General features: G+C 39.0%; 2 protein-coding genes across 6 annotated transcripts in view; one reads left to right on the top strand and one right to left on the bottom strand.

Annotated features, from left to right (window-relative positions):
- Positions 1 to 11,417, bottom strand: part of LOC101800542 (ectonucleotide pyrophosphatase/phosphodiesterase family member 3) — a 42,692-nt gene extending 31,275 nt beyond the window's left edge. Inside the window, exons 1-5 of the mRNA XM_005009574.6 lie at positions 10,789 to 11,417; positions 7,588 to 7,666; positions 4,975 to 5,097; positions 3,691 to 3,816; positions 2,179 to 2,239 (exon numbers count right to left, since the gene is read on the bottom strand). Of these exons, the coding sequence (XP_005009631.3) occupies positions 2,179 to 2,239; positions 3,691 to 3,816; positions 4,975 to 5,097; positions 7,588 to 7,666; positions 10,789 to 10,902 (503 nt within the window). The 5' untranslated portion in view covers positions 10,903 to 11,417. The remainder of the gene's footprint in view (positions 1 to 2,178; positions 2,240 to 3,690; positions 3,817 to 4,974; positions 5,098 to 7,587; positions 7,667 to 10,788) is intronic.
- Positions 11,418 to 15,005: 3,588 nt separating this feature from the next.
- The window catches only part of MED23 (mediator complex subunit 23), a 36,904-nt gene continuing 30,655 nt past the window's right edge, over positions 15,006 to 21,254 (top strand). The window contains exons 1-8 of one of the 5 annotated variants that reach the window (XM_038176894.2): positions 15,006 to 15,162; positions 16,088 to 16,119; positions 16,230 to 16,317; positions 17,040 to 17,164; positions 17,307 to 17,418; positions 17,935 to 18,033; positions 18,551 to 18,652; positions 19,516 to 19,585. In XM_038176894.2, coding sequence (XP_038032822.1) covers positions 15,103 to 15,162; positions 16,088 to 16,119; positions 16,230 to 16,317; positions 17,040 to 17,164; positions 17,307 to 17,418; positions 17,935 to 18,033; positions 18,551 to 18,652; positions 19,516 to 19,585 — 688 coding nt within the window. In that variant the 5' untranslated portion in view covers positions 15,006 to 15,102. Of the gene's footprint in view, positions 15,163 to 15,228; positions 15,425 to 16,087; positions 16,120 to 16,229; positions 16,318 to 17,039; positions 17,165 to 17,306; positions 17,419 to 17,934; positions 18,034 to 18,550; positions 18,653 to 19,515; positions 19,586 to 21,254 lie in introns of those variants that run through there. The other 4 variants (XM_038176892.2, XM_038176893.2, XM_038176891.2 and 1 more) reach the window with 4 other exon arrangements.

Below are 21,254 nucleotides of genomic sequence, written 5' to 3' on the forward strand. Positions count from 1 at the left end.
TACAAGCTACTCATTATATATACAACCCATGAAAATAAATTGTTTGCTTCTTTTTCATCTTTTAATCACAAATATAAATCTACAGACTATCATCCAAATTCAAGCCCAGAGTACAGAACAGCCAAAGCACTTCTGGACATAGTAGTGTTGAATTCTGTCTCTTCTCTCTTTACACACCTTAAAAATCTTTCAGGGCACCTGCACAAGACTGTAAAAGCCAGCAATCACCCAGCAAGCAGCTAAGATCATTTGGCCTCTGGGCTGGAAAGAGTAATCTCTCTGCACTGCCGGGTTTGTGCTGTTTACCTTACCACATTTGCTTTGTGAAGACATCAGTGGGCAGTCCAGGTTCTCTGTGGATTTTATCTTTCAAGTTAGCTCTCTCATTGAGGTAAAGAAAGCTTTCTTACCTCAAGTCCACCGACACACTGCACACAAAGCTAAGAAAAGAATGCAGCTGCTATCATGCCATAGGTAAGATTTAATGTAAGCAAACAAGGATCAAAAGCCTCAGATCTGAATTTATATGGAAAGTATGATAAAACGTGTGCAAATTGAAATTGATCTGTAGAAGTGTTTAGATTATTGTTGTAAACGTTCTAATTGGGAAGTGCTACCTGTGAAAAAAACCTTCCAAGTTATTAGATGTGTTTTTTTTTAACCAATCTAAAAGGACTGATAAAGAAAAAAAATGCATTGGGAGATATAAAATGCTAGCGCTACAGCATTTTACTTGTAACACAAAGAGAAAAAGTCAGAGGGATCAAGTTATCTAGTTTTGCAATTCAGTCTTTTTGTTAACCATCATTATGTATTTCACTGTTTCCTTAGAAAAAATAAAGCTTACAATTGAATGAAAAATGTAGTTTGAAATAAGTTTCATTATATGTGATATCTAAAATAAATAAAAATAGAACCAATTATTCGTAATTTGTAGAAATGGTTCAATACATAAACCTGGAAAACATTTGAAAAGAACTACTATTGATTAAATGCAGTTACTAACATGTGACTGAAGAATTTTTTGGAGTAATACTTTGAGTGATGACTATAAAAATAAAGTTATATATTCATATCACACAATATCACAAAAAATAAAACAAACTATCCCAGTTTGTTTCTCATTCAGTCTTTCCAAAACACTAAAGTACACTGTCATCAAAAGTTTGTATACAAACATTTTGCATAAAATAGCTTCCTGATTGAAGTTTGAAACAAAATGGAGCTTTATATAGCTGTGTTGTTTACAGCACTTAAAGAAGCCTTCTTCTAATGTCTAAATTCTAGCCTATGAATCACTGTGAACTCCATAAGTTATTTGTTAACCTAAGAAGTACGTATCTTTGTACCTATACTTGGCGGTCCATGCAGGAACCCATGAACTTTAGAAAGAGGCTGCACTACTAAAGGTATAATTGTTATAATTAAGTATAATTCGGCAGTAAAATAGATAACATAATAATAACCTGACAGATACTGAGACTTAGCCGAAAAATAATTCATTTTATCTTGAGAACAACTTTTAAACTATGTTTCTGCCTATCCTATACCTATAACATCTGCCTGTAGATATAAACTATCTTTATAAAATACCTACAGGTGGTCATCAGAATTTCCATGTTCCAGATATTGCAGACATAGCACTACTTTCATATCTTCTTTTTTAATTAACCTTTCTTCTCATATGCTCTTTGAGTAAAAATAAATAAATAAATAAATCTTTCAGATAAAGAATTGCCATCATAAATTCCAAGTTATCGTAGCCTGCATAAGCTCATAGAACGTCAAGATTGAATTATCAGAAATACTGTACTAATAACGTAAAATGGACTATGAACAATTTGTGATACATGAATTAACTCTAACAATTTTTCCAGGTCTTTGGAAACTGACTTGTAATCTGCATTTGAACTCCTGTACTCTGCTCTGAGCTGTAAATGATAAATGGATTTGCAACAAAATTACATATGCTCTAGAAAAACAAAATGTTGCTAGCCATAATCTATTTCTATAGAAAATATATTCTCTAGGCAGGCATCTTATTCTCAGTAATTATAAAAATCTCTTAAAGACCTACTGTGGCTGAGTGAAGCATTTCTGCCCACCCTAATATTTCTTATTTGTTGAAGGGAAGGGAAAGGGGAAGGGGAAGGGGAAAGGAAAAAAACTTTATCCTACCCAGCTGGACACTGAGGAGTTTCAAGTGGTGTACATGGTTCTTCTACCCAAGGTATTTCACCTAAAATGACAAAATAAAATACTGAGTTAGCATTACAAAGTAATACAAAAAACAAATTGTACAACAAAGAAGTTTCTTGGTTGACCTTTTTAGAGCTCTTTCTGAGACTTTTTGTTTCAATACAGAATTATAGAAAAGTAGGGCTAAAAATACCTTTATATATCATTTTGCACAAGCTATTAGGCCTTTAGACACTGAAAGGACTAATGCTTACAGCTGTAAGCTAAAAACAGAACACACATACTACCCAAACAAGCAAATAAAGTGGAGGAGAAATTACTATGAAAGCTTAGCCTAATTTTTATCTGTCTCTAAATGAGTAACATTTAACTGTATCCAGGATCCACACTGGAATACTTCTTTTTCTGCAAATTCCACTTATACACTTTGTGATGGCTGCCAGGACTTCCTTTAGCTTTTGTTTTTCTTTTCTTCCCCTGTAAAGAATCCAAACTCCTTCAGTCTTCCCTTGTTGGCCACAGCTTCTGACTTCCAGGTCTTTCTGTTCTCCCTTGAACCTACACCTGCTTCACATTTCACATTCACTCATTTATGATAATGATCTGCCCATCCCTTTGGAAGAAATAAGGGAAATAAAAGAAGAAGTAAGAAAAGAATGAAAGGGGGGAAAAAAATAAAGAAAGAAAAGAGAAGAAGCAGCGGCTGTTAGAGTTCTTGGCTTACCACAGAAAACTCCTATCCTAATAAACAGCCAGAAGTGGGGATGTACACTGATCTTAATTAGGTCAGTACTCTCTGCTCAAATAAATTAGCATCTAGCCAAACTCTTGACTGTTTTTAGCTTCCATTTGCATTTAGGTGACAAATATAATATTGCAGAACTTGACTTCAGTCTCAGCCACCTCACAATATACAGGAGTTCTAATAACAGATAACATGTTTTAAGTCACCAGTATACTCTTCAGATATCATATCTGTAATCTGATTTTACTAACGATGTTATGTTTAGACAGAGTCTGTATAAAACAATTAAGTATGAACAACATTCAAAATAAGTAAAACATAAGAAACTCATTCTATAAATTAATTTTTATTAAAAAGAAAGGGAAAGTTTTAATTAGGGCTCATTACTACTACTATAAGTACTTCAGATTCCATGGGATTTGAAGCTGGAACCATGTCTCCAACTATTTTTTGGAAAAAAACAAACAAACAAAAACACAAACGCAAAAACCACATTCGGGATACTGCTGCAGTATTCAGAACACTCTTTCTTATGAATGACAGTTCTCACACTTCTCTCCAGAAATCTTCTTCTTCCTAGTCAAAAACACCAAAAGCTTCACCACAAAACATCTTCATCTTCCAATACGTAACTATAAGAATCTAACCTTGAGAAACAAATGTATCAACCTTTATATTTCTAATGTTTGAGCAAACATTTATTTCACAGGAACATTTATACAACATCTTTCTGACTTCTGATTTACCTTTGCAAATGCTGTTGTAATTTACACAGCAGTCTTTATTCTGCAAACAGTCATCAGAACAAGAACAGTAACTTCCAGGTAGCCTCTTCTCACCACAACGGAAATTAGTGCATCTCCAAGATCGGGCTGAAAAATGTAAGAAAAAGATTACTATTCCATGCACAGAACAGTATGTAAACTCCTTTGTTTTGAAATCTCCCCCCCAAAAAAAAAAAAAAAAAAAAAAAAAAAGCTTTTGTTAAACCAGTATTTATATGTCCTACTTGATTTACTTTAAAAGTTTCATGTAAGAGGAAAATTCAACACATTTAACGCATAAAAACACATAACATGTTGCTGCCGTTGAATGGTAACATCAAATCATAGAATAATTCATTTTAGAAAGGTGTTACCAAAGTTATCTTGTTCAATGCCTTCCACCCTTCAAAAATAAATAAATAAATTAATTAATTAATTAAAATGAAAGAAGGCAAGAGATCTTTTTTTTTTTTTTCTTTCTCTTGTGCTTAATTCCCAGCAGATAGGAAAAGATCTAAGGGATCTAAGGGTCTAAGGGCAGAAGCAGGCAGAAAGTGATAAGGATGAAGAAAAACTGAACTGCTGCCAAGACAGCATAGGGACTAACTGGAGAAGAATCTGGACTTGAAGTGGAAATAAATTTCCCGGAAGAACATTGCAATCCTCTGATTCCATTAATTCACAAGTAATCCCCAAGCCTACATCATAAGGTCAACAATATACTTTACAGGAACTCCCGTTAATTTTCAAAAGGACAAAAAGTTCTGGTGCACAGGCATTGTTTCAGACCCCTAGTCAAAGAAAACCTGTCATTTCATTCACACTCGTCCATAACTTAATCTGGGCCAGGAAACATGCACTACAAATGCTCTGGTTATCTTCAAAAGAGTTGGCTGTTCCGTGCTGCTGTGCTGTGCACTGCTGCATTGCACTGTGCTATACATGAAGTCCATAAAAATTGCTTCAATTAATATTTTTGCCTAAAAAGCATGTCTCTTCATAAGAAAAAAGATGAGGATATAATTTGAGAAAGAGGTGGAAGGGTTTCATGCTAGGCACTCTAACAACCTGAAACTCAACACCACTGGCTTCCTCCCTCCCCAAGTCAATATATGGCGTAGCAAAGCCCAAAACCTTTTCCCAGCATGGCCAGGGGGTCTTCTGTATATCAGTGTAAATACAAGAACTGATTTTTTTCCAATTAGTACTATGCAATAAAACAGAACAGAATGGAAACCAATGAGCACAGACTGCTCAAGACCATACTTGGCTCCACACAGGCATCTTCATAATCCCAGCAGCAGTCTTGACGCTCTTTGCACCCACTGTCACACTGACAGCCTGCCACCTCTTTCCGATAGGGCTCATTGCATTTGTGCCTGCAGCTGACTGCAACGAGAAGGAAAGGGATCTCAATGACCAGGCTGCAAAACAGTCCTGTCCCAGCCACGTCAGATGAACGGATGTTCATGGACATGTAAAGAAAGGTGATTAATTTTCCAAACCAATTTCCCAAGTCATTTTCCACTGCAGCCGCTAGTGCGCAGGTCAGACCAAGCAACATGAGAGTCGTAGGAGGTCCTCTGGATACTGAAGGTCCTGGGTTTTATTTTTCGTGTGCTCACCCGGGACTGCTGGCATAGCTGTTTCTGCTGCACTTCTCCCCAGAGAGGCAATGCCCAGGTATCCCACCCTCCCACTGGTGTCTCCTCTGCTTGTTTCTGGATCCAGGATGCTGAGAGAAGAGTGACTCCCACCCTGGGTGTGGGTCAGGGGCTCCCTGAGGGCTCTGCAGCAGCCTCATCTGGGCCAGGGCTGACAGTTCCCAGGCTGAAGTGGTGCCCTGGGCCCTGGGTGGTGGGGGCAGGCCCAGAGCGCTGGGCAGGGCTTATTGGTGCACTCCTTGGCCTGACCACATCTCTCCCACCTAATCATTAAGAAGTGCCTTAAAAACCTGCAGGTTTGATGGTTTTGACCCAAAGAAATAAAAGGGACCACATAAAGGGCCTTGCACAGGAAATGGAGACATGCAGTTCCTCACCACAGCTCTGATACCTTCAGAGGTATCAGAGGTTGCAGAGGGCCTCTGCAACATCCAAGGGCAATTCCAACTCTCCAAACATCACCTGCACAGTGTGCCTTGTGTCTGCAGTCTCTGTAATGTAGAAGTACAGTCTGAACCACTCCGAGCACCTACATTCCTAGTGTTCCCATCTAGCCACAGTTATATTGCGATGGGTATCCTATTATGCTTCCCAAATGGTTCATGCTTCTGCAAGGTGGACTGCCTACAAAAATCAGGCTTTAATATTCACTATGTATGGATATGGAGCTATGAGCTAAGATTGCTTTTTTTTTTTTTCACATTAGTCAGCTTGTTTCACATGTAGAAAGTTCACAGGTTGTACTTTGCTCTTTATGTGCAATACAATAATCATTCATTCAAGAAAGCTAGGCAAATAATTAGAATAACAAATATGTAATGAGCATAAATGAATCTGTGAAAAGAAAAATACAAATGGAAACATGTAATTAAAGGTTGCATTCCATGTCTAGGCCATGTTCTGCCAAGGAAAAGCTGTGATTTTTCACAAGTGTTTATAAACATATGCAATCATTTTTTCTTCATTTTTAGTCTCTAAAGTATTTCATTTAATTTTCCTCTATCCGTTGGCTTTAGAACAATCAAAGTTGTTCAGATAGTCTATCTGAGTTAAAATGATATAGAATATACATGGTGAGTCTTTGTCAGAAGAAATATAAAACTTTTTCTTTTTCTGAAACAGAACTGTTTATACAATCTGCAATCCATACCTCTAATTTCTTCACAATATTTACAAAACTGTGTGAGTTCTGTTAAGTTAGTACATTGCTTCATACTTAACAATGTTACTTCATCTTTCTTAAGTAGATCTGGTTATAAAGTAACAAATAAAGTTTGGCAGTCCCTTTTTAGGATTGCTCTGCAACATTTGCAGCCAGAGACACAAAAATTTTCTTTCAGTGCCATCTTTCACCTTCCATTCACTTTCCACAACTATGATCAAGTTCCTCAGGTAAATGTCATTAAAGACTCATGTGGTAGGTATCTCCATATTTTACACAGAAAGTTGTAATACAACACATGTGCCATCAAACAGTAATTATAACTCCATTTCATCCTGCTAGGACTGAACGAGTAAAGAGTTGATGTAGGTAAATATGTTTGATACATGTTGATTAGGAGTGAGAAAGATACTGTGCTTCCTTGAACGCCTCCAGTATGAGATTATTATTGTTTTGATTCTAAGTGAGGTGTTATAACTCACCATGTGATGTTTACTTGTTCTGATCCTGATTGACCCTGACATCAATATGCTATTCCATTTTTTCAAATTAAAAAATAATATTCCACAAATTCAAAGCATTGTACTTTTTTCTTTTTAACCACAGATTTACAGAAATTGACAATTTCACAGAAAATTCATGATCACTTTTAGCCACCTGAACTATGCCAAATGCACCTGAACTATGAATCGTGAAGGTGGTCCAATGACATCTCTTCTACAATACATGTTGCTGAAATAATTGCAATGTCTTATATATAATAAGAATGTCCTATCTCAAATTTTCTAAAAATATTATCAAGATAAAAATTCCAAAGCTGTTGTGAACTAGGTTTAACACTTCTAGATTGAGAAGCAAGATATTCAGTGGTTTAGCATATGTTTTCAGGTATAATTATGTGTACAGATTTTATACAATCCAACTTGAAAAATGCAAGAACTTTATTTTCGTAGATGGCAGGTTGTCACAGAACATTTATACTTTATAAAAGAGGGTTTGCTGAAGGCCTTTAGCAGATGTAGCTTAATTATACTGGAAGTATCATAAACATACCTTGCTCCTGGGCTCCACGGTTTAGTCCAAGTCCCAAACCTAGTCCCAGCGACACAACCACCAAAGCAACTAGCAGAAACTGTCACACAAATACACAAAAAATAAAGTTCATAATTGTGATAAACTGTTACATTTATTAGGAATTAACTATATGGCATGGGAGGCACAGAAATAATAATCTTGTAAACTGTTTGTAAGGCAACGCCTAAATACCGCACTTTTAACCTAGGGCCGGTCCTATCTTGTAACCAAGGAATTCTTTGATAGGGAAAAGATAGTAGAAAGCAATGACTGCATTCACCTGTTTTGCAAATTCTTAATCTTTGTAAAGAGAAGGAAATCCCCACCTTTCTCAACTCCAAAGCCTGTATTATAGATCCTGTACTTTCCTAAAATGCCCACAGGGGTTTTTTTAAAAACTCAGCTGGACTGAGGCTGCACGTGTCAAGTTTTCATCCACTAGCCAGTTTCTTTTAATGAGTAAGACATTGTATTAGTGAGGTTAGAGAAAACTGGAAATGAACAAGCAGCCTGAAGAAAACTGGAAATGAACAAGGAAAACGCATAATAGAAAGTCATATAATGGTTGGAAGACTGGGAAAGAGCTGAGGAAACCTTCATCGGCTTAACAGACACTCTAGATGTACTGGCTAAAAGGCACAGTGAAAAATGACAACCCTCTATATTGCAGCATATCCATTTTTTACTAAGGCAGTAACAGGAAGGAAAATGCCTGTCAGAGAAAAGAACCATAAAACAATCCAGTTTACTTCCTGCTTTTGTTTCAAACCCTGTTTCCTGCCACTTCCAGCAACCATCAGGCACTAGCAAACATTGAGATTCAAAACAGAGTAGAAATAAGAGCAGCTTACCCTCATACTTTGCATTACTGTAATAGAGCCTCTAGGGAAGCACCCTGGGTTTTTCGTTACTGCCCATCCTGCCCCAACATTTTACCAAGTGGCAGCAGCAGAGAGTGCTGCCCTGTTCTCAGGTGAGGGGTGGGTGTACACTTTGCAGCTCCACTCCAGGACACAGCCTAAATGCACATCATTCCTACCTGCAGACTGGGAAGATCAACCTTACTTGCTCCCTGCTGCTCACTCCCTTGTTTTCGGACAGGAGAAATACCCCAGCAGTAGGAATGGAAATGGAATTGGTGAGAGAAATGGGTAAAAGAGACTGGTGGGAAAAGCATGAATTGGAAGGATTGACCAAAGTGGCAGAAGAGTCTCTTGAAGAGAGACCCCAGATGTGAAGGTAAAGGTTTAATGTCACATCCAGTCAAGCAGGACTGAGAATTAGCAGTCGCATCTGGGCTAGAACACCTGCCTCTTTCTGGACCAGGAGCACAATTCTTCCAGTGTACTGTAATTGGTTTTGTTTCCTGAGCACGGACCAGATCAATCCCCAAGGCTTGCAACCTTCACCTAAAAGTTTACTCTGATTTTAATCTCCATTTTCTTACAAACTTAGAGTTTATAATTACAAACTTGTATTTGTAATTGAAGTAAACAGATAATACTAAGTTTAAAGCATAGCTACTACAGCAACTAAATGTTCTCACTGCTGCAAGTCATTAGAGAGCTGAAATAAAATCCAAAAACTCATGTTTGAAAGGTAAATACACAATGTATTGCATTTTATTACCAAATTTACACAAAGGCCCTTGATTTGGGGACAGTGATCCTTAAGGTAAAATAACATCAGTAGCACCTATTCAAATCCTCAGACTTTCTACTGCTAACTTCTATGTCTAAATTCATGACTAGGACTTCTTATTCATGAAACAGTTGTCCCTAATGCATATTCTCTGACTCTCCTCTGATAGTGTGGACCTTCTAGGTAGTGTTACTACTCACTGAGTACACAGTTCTCCACCTGATCTTTCAGGAAAAATTTACCAGGGAAGTAGTAGTAGTTTCATATAGTTTCTCAAAAGCAAAAATCAGTGGTGTAGAATATTAACAGCTGACACCTCCAATACTGAGATTTTGTTTCTTATAAAGGCAAGCATTTGAAAACCATTGCATTTGGAAAAATGAATGTTTTATGATATTTAAACTTCTCAGTTTACTCTTCTAAGTACCTTTGGAAAGTACTGTTTACTTTCCTTCCTGATTAAGCATTCTTCTTACACTCTTTCTCGATTAAATTATTTTTACTGATGACTTAAGGAATGTCTGTTATTTTCACTTCTCTTTTTTTTTTTTCTCCATTTCCAATATTTCTCCTATATTTTATGCAATACTTTCATAATGCAGCATTAAATAGGAACTTGCATTATGTGAAATTGTTCTGATGACATAACGCTGAAGAATATCACAACCTGCCTCTCTTTTTCATAGAGCTGGTTTCAAAATTAAGTTTTTAGTCTTTTGAAAATCAGTACCTGTTATCCTGTCATTTTCATTAAATTCCAATTCTAGATGCAAGAGCTTGTATAAACACACACATACACACATATGTACATGTATGTATAAATATGTATACAACTTTAATATTTGTTTCATTTATGGTCAGAAACAGAAACCTAAAATGTGTATCAGTTCTAACAAAAGATTTCAAAAATGTAGAGGGACAAAAAAAAAAAACAAACAACATTCTTATCTACAAGGTAGCTGAATGACTCTTAAAGCCCTGGGGAAGAAGGAAAGAGTTGACACGGTATTTGAGACGTGAGAATGACAATACGGGATGAAATGGTTCATTCATCTTTTCCTATACCTTGTTTTTCATCAATGCATTGCCTACATACTCCTTTTATTAATGACAAATCCAAAGACACAAAAGAATAAGCAAAAAGGAACAGGGGATACATTGGCCACAAACAAATTAATAAAATAACATACTGAAGCACTGTCTTTGCTGTGCAAAAGATCTGTCAGTTTATCATAGCAAAAGAAAAAGTCTAATTACTTGCCAGGAAATATATATATAAACGTATATGCATATATATATATATATATATTTGACAGTGTTAAACTGCTGGATAAGTACCACAAGAACTTTAGAAATCTGCCAGAGAAATTAGTGCCTTAGTGCTATAGAACTTTAGGCATCAATTACCAAGCTACCTTGAATCATTACATTAATACAACAAAAGTAGTAAAAAGCCTACAGATTTGAAAATTGTAAAGTTTCTACAGTTCTGAAAGGAAAAAAAAAGAGTAGCAGCCCTGAAGAACAGTGCCTACTTACAGCACAGATTATCTTGTATTTCTGGAGTGTTTTTTTCTTCACATACTGTGATGGTTGTAACATGTCATCCAAATGTCTGCCTTCATGCATGTCTAGTTCATCGTGACGATTCATTTTGCTGAGGTCTGCCTCTCAGCTGTGTGTATGCTGTGCTCCTTTGGCTCCCCAGCTGGCTTAGCTGCAGCTAAGAGGCTGCTTTTGCTTCAAGTGTGTGTGTGTACTTTGCTCAAAGGTTTTAAATGAGGTTTTAGCTTTTACATTGGTGATAGGTTTGCAGGAAGCCAAAGTAAGCAGGAAAACTACTCAGCAAGGTCAAAGGCTGAAAAGTTCTCTCATGTAGAGAGAACTGTTCTGCCACATTTCAAGATAAAGATGGCATTAGATAAACTGCAGATTAGGAATAATATGTTGCTAAGCAATAACTTGCAAAAACTACACAAATTTGACTACTCAACTATTTGCCTGTCATACAGAGTATTTCTTTACTTCTAAGAAAGTATTTGTGATTCTGTTAAATACCTTATACAAAACCAGTACCTAAGTAGATGATTACCTTCTGCTCTGTGTTACATCTATGTTTTGAGTTCCCTTCCCTTATTTAGCACCAGAGGATTCCTCCCATTTAATTTCAATCCATTTTTGTCATAGACTTCTTTCAGTCTGCTACACTTTTTTTTTTTTTTTCCAGTAGTGGTAGATGCATTCATTAAAGACAAATGGTATACAGCCAAATCAAATTCAATAGAAATAAAAATTAAATACAGTTTGAAATGTATTCCTCATTCAATTTGGTGGTTAATGGGAGGGCTGTTTGTTATGGAAATATATAGCCTTCATAGCCTGGATTGAGAACCAGGATTCTTGAATCATTACCAATTGTAACTACTCAAATGCTTATCCAATTCTAAAGTTGAGTACCACATGAGTCATAATTTAAAATAAATTTATAACATTTATTATAAAAAAACAAATTCAAAACCTAGAACCATATGAGTGGGTATGAAGAAAATTAGCTCCATCCCAGCCAGCCCAAACCAACACGGTCTCCACACCTTATTATATGCCATTTACATTATGCTTATGTCCCACACTATATAATACTTCCTCATTTAACCACCACATCCCTGCCCATCCTTTGATATATACACAGATATCATTCTCTTAGTCTGAGGTTCACCTTTGTAAAATGTTCCTGAAATGTCCATGGACATAATCTTCATGACTTGGGTTCCATCTGTTATGGTGGTCACAGGAGAGGAGAGGTAGTGTGATGTTACTGGGTGCCAAAGCCAGCTCAGGTAGGGTCACTGCTGCGCTTGCGTGGCTTTTTGGGAAGCTCATTCTTCATCGGTTTGAGTGGTTCCTGCTGCAGTACTTCCTACAACACGCAACTCAAATCATGGGTTACAACTTAAGGGTCTATCCATACCAGTCTTCACCCTTCGTCCCTTTGGACCAGACTATCAGACTTAACCTTGCAATGGACTCCTCACCCTCACCCCTGCTCCTAACCAAGGGTTGCAATTCCTGTAGAGGTAGTGTTGCAGTGTGGACGTACTTGGAAGGCACAAGTCCCTCTGACTTGAGACGCTGCAATTGCAGCCTGTCCAGTCAGCAGCACAGGAAAAAACAGCAAAGCCCTGGCAATTTGCCAGTCCAGGGATGTGGCCTTTGCTGTTATCAAAATGTTCCCAAGCACAGCAAAACATGATGCTAAGTGCAGCAAATAGCAGCCGCTAGCAAGCACTAGACTCTAATACAAAGAAGCAAGCAAGACCTGTGGCATGCACAGAAACCTGCCAATGAATAGCTAAACAGTGGACCAGCTATAAATCTGGCAGCTTATAAATCAAATCTGTTGTTGTCTTGAGCGCCACTGGCCCCACGTTGGGTGCCAAAAAGCACTCTGGTGGGTTAACCCCTGTAGGCAGCCAAGCCCCACCCAGCCACTCGGTCCCTCCCTCCCAGAGGGATGGAGGAGAAAACTCTAGGGGTAGAAGAAAGAGAAAACTCAGGGGCTGAGCTAGAGTCAGTTTAATAGGTAAAGTAAAGCTGTATGCACAAGCAGAGCAAAACAAGAAGATAGAACTTGTTTGCTGTCCTTGTATAACAATTGTGAGAATTAAAGCTGTGTTTTTGCAATAGAAAATACCACTAACCTTGCATATTCAAAAGTGATTGCGCAGGCACATCAGTGAGGGGTACGTTAGGCAGATAAGGGAACAGTGGAAGGTCCCACTGCCCCAAAATAAGGATGGCTACAAAAAAAAAAAACAAGACAAGCAGTTGTGGAATCAGCAAAATCAAAACAAACAAACAAACAAAAGATCCTGGGCCCCTCCAGTAATGAGAGAAGAAGAAAAAAGGGGAAAAATGAGAAATTACAGGTTGGTCAAATAAAATTGTACGTATATGGTGTAGTAACAAGCATCAAGTAGGTTGTGAAGCTGTAGTACTCAGCCAGTGAGGAAACAGTGGAGGAATCAAGTGTTGGGTAATAGGGGATATAAGGTTATGATACACTTCTGCTGTGGGCTCCTGCTTGCAGGATGCCTGCTATTGCAATCGTGAACAAAAATGCTGCTTCACTGAGATCCTCACCCGAACCTATGTTATTGGTTGCAGACTGTTTCTCATATATAGTGTTGCTTGTCAAAATGTTTGCTTGCTCTTTTATATATTTAAAGTCATTTTGTAAGGTGCATTTCCTTTTCTGTCACTGGAATTTCCGGGTCATTTCTTTCTCATGCAAACGTTTCTTTCCTTCCTTGTTTGGTCAGGCTTACAGCTCCTTTTTACTAAACACATGGAATCTGCCATGGCCTCATTCCTTGGCAGAGACAACTAGGTGCAATCCCAGCCCTTAAGACTTGTACTGTTCTTCCTCTTTGACACTCGGGTCCCTTACAGAAGGCACAACGACCTTTACTTAGACCTGATTTGCCTGTGTAATGGCCCTGACTTGGACCTCAGCTCTACCTCAGGGACCAGGTTCTCTGCTATAGGTAAGCTCATATGTAGTTCACTTTTATTAAAATTAGATCTGGTTAGACAAATATGGTGGTTTCACATTGATGGTCAGCTAAACTCCACCACATGGTCCTCCTGCTCCCTTTCCTCAATACAACATGGGCGGAAAATATGATATAAAAAAATGGGGCTGAGATAAAGACAGGGAAATCACTAACCAATTACTATCACAGGTAAAACAGACTCAGTGTGGGAGATTAATATCCTTTGCTGATTATTGTTAACAGAGTAGAGCAGTAAGACACTAAAGCAAGCTCCAAAGATCTTCCCCCCATCCACCCTCTTCCACCTCCTCCCCTCAAGTGGCACAGGAGAATGGGGGCTCCCGTCTATGGCACTTCATCTCTGCTGCTCCCTCACTGGTCACTCTCTGCCCCTGCTCCCCATGGGGTCCCTCCCATGGATGCCGTCCTTCCTGAACTGAGCCTGCGGGGGCTGCCCACAGGCAGCAGCTCTTCAAGCACTGCTCCCACACGGCTCCGTACCACGGGGTCCATCCCCCAGGAGCAAACTGCTCCAGCACGGGTCCCCCACGGCTGGGCGGCAGCTCCCCCCAGACCCCCTGCTCCTGTGTGGGTTCCTCTCCACGGGCTGCAGCGTGGAGATCTGCTCCATGTGGGACCCATGGGCTGCAGGGGGACAGCCTGCTCCACCAGGGGCCTCTCCACAGGCTGCAGGGGAACTGCTGCTGCTTGCCTGGAGCACCTCCTGCTGCGTGGACCTGGGGGTCTGCAGGGCTGGTTCCCAGTCCTCTCTCCCAGCTGCTGTTGTGCAGCAGTTATTATTATTATATTTTCTCCCTTCCTTCAGTCTGCTCTCCCAGAGGCCCATCCAACATCGCTCTCTGGCTCAGCAGAGAGCCAGCAGCGGGTCCCTTTTGGAGCTGGCTGGGCTCTGCTCCCAGGGGCCACCCCTGGCAGCCATCCTCTGCTAGACCTTGCTGTGCGAATCCACAGCAGGAAAGGCACCACGTATGAGATAAATCACTGTTGGGACCTATTTGGGAGCTCAAGACTACCTTATGATCCACTTTTAAAACTCAACATTGGGTGTGGCATTTGGGGCAAACTGCGTGGCGCAGAACCCTAGTTATAAACTTAGATTAGGTTTAAAATAAAGGCAACCCCTCCCTTCCCTTCCCTCCCTCCTTGCCTCCCTCCCCGCCCGGAACGCAGAGGCGGCGGAACGCCGGAGCCGCGCAGCCGCTTCCCGGAGCGGGGGGGGCCGGCAGCGGCCGGGACCTTCCGGCGGGGGCTGCGGCGGGCCCGCGGGGGCGGCGGGGCCATGGCGCTGCCCATGGCGCCCATGGAGACGCAGCTGCAGAGCATCTTCGAGGAGGTGGTGGTGAGGCCGGGGGCACGGGGGCGCCGGGCAGGGCAGGGCAGGGCAGAGACCGAGCCTCCCCGCCCCCCCCCGGAGGGGAATGGCGGCCCGGGATGGTTCGTGGCGTGTTGTGTCCGCGCCTCGCCGGCCTCTTTGTGTGCCCAGCGCCTTCGTTGCGTTCCTGCAGCTGCGGTTGAGGAAATGCCGGGCTGGCGATCGCGCTGCTGCTGTTGCCGATCTCGTGGGCAGCAGGGAAAGCGCCTCGCGTTGCTGTGCGGAACAGGCGGGTGTCAGGCCTTGTGCAGCAGCTGGAGGAGGCCGAGAGTTGCATCCAGGGGCAGTTCTCGGCGTTGCAGTTGGGCGTAATGGCGTTTAAGGAAAAAAATGATTTAACAAGATAAACTGGGTATTACATGTAGATAATCTTCTACTGCAAGGCCGTATGATCACTTCATGGAATTTTAAAAGCAATGGACTTAAACTGAGGTGGAGCAGTAACTGTGTATCCAATTGATTTGCGTAACCAAGTGTCGAGAAACAGGAGTGGGACAAAAGGCTTAGCAGGATTCAGAAATACTAGGAGTATTTCTTGAAGTGTGGGAGGAGAGCTGCAGTTACAGAATTGAGCGATTTCTACAACTTTGGGACATAAGCTAAGAAAGAGCCTGGCCTAATAGGCTGCCCAGGGAAGTGGTGGAGTCGCCATCCCTGGAGGTCCTTAAAAGACGTTTAGATGTAGAGCTTAGGGATAGGGTTTAGTGGAGGACTTGTTAGGTCAGAGATTGGACTCGGTGATCTTCCAGCCTAAATGATTCTGTGATAACAGAGGAAATGCATCCCCCTCTGATACAGTCCCATTAGAGCCCTCCTTAGCGTTGCGTCCTGCTGGTTAGGCACCCTTGGAAAAACTTGTCACAGCAGCTCACCTGGGGCTTTTCTCTTGCAGAAAACGGAGGTAATTGAAGAAGCTTTTCCTGGGTGAGTGCGATGTTAGATTTTTTGTTTGTGACTTTCTGTGTAAATGCATTTTTCTACTTGTACTCTTTCACTGGTGTAGTGCTAATAACCAATTTTCTCGTTTGCATTAGTATGTTTATGGACACTCCTGAAGATGAGAGAACCAAACTGATCAGCTGCCTGGGTGCTTTTAGACAGTTCTGGAGCAGTCTTTCCCAGGTTAACATTTAATTTTTTGCTTCGATATATATATTTTTTTTTCCTGCCCATGTAGTAAAACCTTGTCTAGCAGACAAACACTGAAGCTATAAGGTGTGTTTCCAGTTATTCAGAATCTGATTTCAGGTATGGCCCAGTAAAGAATATAGGAAGACTATGCAAGAAAAAGATCAGCTTTTACATTAGTAAGACTATATAGTTGTTCAGCAAAAGTTGTGCATTTCTAATAAAGATAACCAAGTGAAAGTAGTAACTGTTCAAAAGTAACATTTTTTTTTTTTTGTAGAAGTGAATAATTAAAACGAAATGAAAATAATGTTTATGTTCAAAAATGACCTTTTAATAGTTAGATACCTCTAGGCTTTCTTCTTGTAATGGGAGATCTACTTCATTTTCAGTCAATTTGATTATAAGTGATACGGGAAGAACGGTGTAAAACAGTTCTACTTTATTCTCTTCTGTGCTGAAAGCATGTGACAAACTAAGTTGACTGTAGAAATCAGTTTCGGGTATGAGATGAGACTTCAATGGGAACTGTTTCCAATATTGTATCAAATGACTTGTAGGGAAAACTGAATGTTGGACAACTGGACTAAAAACATTTTAAATTTCATTCTCATTTCCTGCCAGTTTCGGTTCTTCATGATAGGAGATTATATGAATGTTATGGTTTGTTTCACTACCCATAAATACATTGTTTCTCCCCTTTGCTGTTCTTTTAGGAATCCCATGAACAATGTGTCCAGTGGATTGTAAGATTCATTCATAGCCAGCACAGTCCTAAAAGAATTTCTTTTCTTTATGACTGTTTAGCAATGGCAGTTGAAACTGGACTTTTGCCACCCAGGTAAGTTAAGCCACAGTGAGTCAATAAATAGGATACTTGAAAGCTGCAGTATTGCAGGGTGCTCTGTGAGAGCGTTATTAAAGAATGTGAGAGCACATGCTCATAATCTGACATTCATTCTTGCATTATCTTCTTCTGCTAGGATGGTTTGTGAATCTCTGATAAACTCTGATACGCTGGAGTGGGAAAGGACACAGCTGTGGGCCTTAACATTTAAATTGGTCCGGAAAATTATTGGAGGTGTAGACTACAAGGTATTTCCCCCCCCCATTCCTTTCTTTGTGAGAAGATGTATTGCTTTATGGCTTTGCTTTTATGTTTTTTTGCTGGTGAACCCCCTGTTGCTACCTAGGAAAAGCAACTCTGAGTCTTTGGTATGGTCCGACTCCAACAAAAGGAGCAGAAAACCATGCATATCTCTCAGAAGAAGACTGCTTCACAAATGTTGGTGGGTGTGTTAGATCAAACCCATAAAGCACAACATTGTATGTTGGGCAGTCTGCACAAGACGTCATATGTTGGGTATCTCTGGATGCACATCAAGATTTCAGCAGTTATTTTTTTTTTACCTGGGGTATGCCAAGATTGAGAAGTCCCATAAGAAGTTTAATGCCATTAGTGTTCACATTTTCCCTAGCACTCTGTCTGCTGGCACTTAGCAAAAACCATCTGATTTCACTGAAGATGCTGTCTGGTCATATTCACTATGTAATTTATCTGCCTGAAATGAAAAATATCCTGGAACATTAATTTTGTGTGCTTTCTTTTAGGGTGTGCGTGATCTCTTGAAAGTAATCCTAGAGAAAATCTTAACAATTCCAAACACTGTGAGCTCAGCTGTTGTGCAGCAGCTTTTAGCAGCAAGAGAGGTAGTTATCTCAATTTTACATGATGTCACATCAGTCTTTCAAATAGAGCCACTCTAGCTATCAGAGTTGATACAGATCAACAGCAAAGACCTGTTGTTTTCTGTTACTGTGTTTTGTACCTCATACGAGGAGCTTTTTGGGGATGCTGTTGTGCACTAAAATCCTTAAAGTCAGACCTCACGTTTGACTTACTGAAGTAAGTTGTATGAGATAAAATGTTGAGATTAACTACTTTCTTTTTTCTTAGTTAGTGAAAATACTAGTTGTTTTCAACCTTTTATAGGCAGACATAAAGGCATAGTTTTACTTGAGCTTAAACAGCCTAATTTACACTAGTACAATTAAAAGCAGATTTTAATCTAATGAACTATCAGGGTACAACTTAAGAAAAAGTATTTTAATCTTGCTAGTATTTATTTTTATGGATTGCCCCAGACTAGTAGACAGGCCATACCTTTGTCTGTCTTATCCCAACTTTTTTTAACGCTGATACATTCTTCCATTCTTCTACTTATAGGTGGTAGCCTACATTTTGGAAAGAAATGCATGTTTGTTACCTGCCTACTTTGCAGTTACAGAAATCAGAAAGCTGTATCCTGAAGGAAAACTTCCCCACTGGGTAATGACAAGATATAAAATCATGTAATCTAGAGTTTTGTTTTACGGAAAACAAAACATTGTGTCTCTTTTTTTTTTTTTTTTTGCTTAACAAATTTAAAGCGAAGATTTAGAATATTTTATTCAATGGCAAATTCTGTGTTTAGGTATGTCAGTTAAAGGTATAGGCTTGTTGTGGTGGAATCAGCAGATCCCTGTGTTCTTGCATGAAGTTGATGGCATAGTTTTGACCTCTAGCTTGGTGTTCAAAAGTCTTGATGCATTGAGTTGGGTTTGTTGAATACGTTTGGATACACAGGTCATGCTTACCATCCAGATTGTGCTCTTTCTGTAGTAAGAAAGAAAAAAAGCACTTTAAATTGCTGACTGAGATAGTTTTGTGTGTTTAAATTCAGTTCTGTGATAAATGTCATGCAATAAAAATGGTCATTGTTTCTATAAAGAATGTAATATTGATCTGGAAATAAAAAATATGGTGCTTTATTGTTGTGGTATTGTTATCCAGAGGTAAACAGAAATTCTGAAGTTTTATTTTGTCTTAAAATCTTTGCTCCTAAATAGCATACACTGAAATAATGTGGTATATGTAAAAGAAACCATTATTATAAAGTTATTAACAGTTATTATTGCTCTCATTCAAGTGTAAAGTGAGAAGAGTGCTTCTTTCCACTTTACAAGGTTACATTTTTCTTTTTATGGTTTCTAATTTCTGGAGTATTTTTCTGACTTCTTGAAATGTGTAGGGAGATGTCTATTTTTAGTAGATTTCTGTGTATTTAACTAAAATGCATGAACTTTTTTTTTTAGTCTTAAATAATCTGTATCAATATATGCAATTGATATTGCATATCTTTTCTCACCCAGCTACTAGGTAATTTAGTATCGGATTTTGTGGATACCTTCAGACCCACAGCAAGAATAAATTCCATTTGTGGTAAGAGAATGACTTGTATTCACTAAATATTTTGTTTTATGTAACCTTTTGGGGCATATGTTCATCTAAGCAAAATGATTCAGAGCTTATGTCTCATGTAGTATCTTTCCTTTGGTTAGTTTATTTTCAGACTTGCTTCTCCAGTTTTTGCTTTGAAGGGGAAAATTGATATTGATGAGGTCAAAAGCATTCAAGTTGATAGCAGAAGTGTATGTACTTCTTGTTACATGTCTGTGTAGTTTGTATCTACAGTAGACCTTAAGAAAATCATAGCGTTTCTGCATTTCAGGATTTTGAGATAAAACAGATCTACCGACTGGTATGTTAGTTTTAGAATGTTTTCTGATTTCAATTTCTGTTGGAGCTTTTGTAGCTGCTCAGTTTCATCCCTATTGTGGCAAAGTTCTCTGTGAACTTTCTAGTTCAGATGAGAACAAAAGTTTACTGTTTTAATTGTGATGCATGTTGTGGTTTTCTTTAAAAAGATAAAGATGTCTTCTGTTTGCTTTGAGAATTAAGTAACTTTATGACAGTTACATTGTTTCTTAGCTTTTAGCAAGTGTTGTTGCAACTGAACTTAAAGAATTAAGAGATTAAGAGCATAAAATCATAATGTCCCCAAGCATTTTGGTTCTAAAGCCAAATTTTTACATTTTACATGTATAAATTGAGGAGAAGATACAAGTATTTGTACTTCTTGTTTTATGTGATAGTGTTATGATTGGTCTGGACAGCAGAAGTTATGGAATTTGAACTGAGAATGAGATTGAGGTCAAAGGTGGGGCACCTAAATTTAGATGGTTATGCACAGATGCACTAGGGGCTCAAGGCAGGTGCTTGGTTAAACAATTATGTTATAAATTATTATATACATAATATATAAATACAAATAAATTATATTATAAATATGGTTAAACAATTGAAATATATCCTAAGTCTCTAACCTATACTATCTAATGAGTCTAAATTTATCCTACAAAAATTCTTGGTGTACAATCAGCTGAATCACACTGGCCTACATTGACTTAGTTGACTACATTTCCTGCGGCTGCAGGAGGAGCACAGACACTTGTATTTGACTAACATCATCTTGAATGGAAGCCTGCCCACAGGATTCTTTCATCCTTAGGGGATGAAAGAAGGAAAAGGGAAAAGAATAGCTTACATACTTAAACTAGTAATACCATTTTTGTTGGAAGGACCAGTGTACTAAAAGTTAATCTGTAGGCCAAGCAATGGCATTAGAACAGTCTTAGGGTAAACTGAAAGGTCTTTGGGCACAGAGATTGCTCCTCTATAGATGAAATAAAACTGACCATTTGTGGAGCACTTCTTCTTTTTTTTTTTTTTTTTATTTTTGTGGTTTGGCATACAGTATGAAGTGCTGTGATTTTCCCCCATGGGAATTAGTGTTTCTTTTAGATTAATACTTGCAAATACTTTAATTTTCAGGGTACCCAATCTGAATAGAAGGGGATTTAACTCCTTGGATACTTTGTTAGTTGAGAAGTTGAACTTTCTGTTGGGGAAAATAAAATCAGCTTGAAGCAATCCTATGGTAAAAAGCTATGAACAATGGAAATGTAAGGAGAGCATAAAAGTGGCTGAGGCTACTTTTTGCATCAGAATGATTAATGATAGGCCAATTTCACTGTTGTAGAATTCATGA

Source organism: Anas platyrhynchos, chromosome 3, assembly GCF_047663525.1.
Source record: "Anas platyrhynchos isolate ZD024472 breed Pekin duck chromosome 3, IASCAAS_PekinDuck_T2T, whole genome shotgun sequence".
Lineage (NCBI taxonomy): Eukaryota > Metazoa > Chordata > Aves > Anseriformes > Anatidae > Anas > Anas platyrhynchos.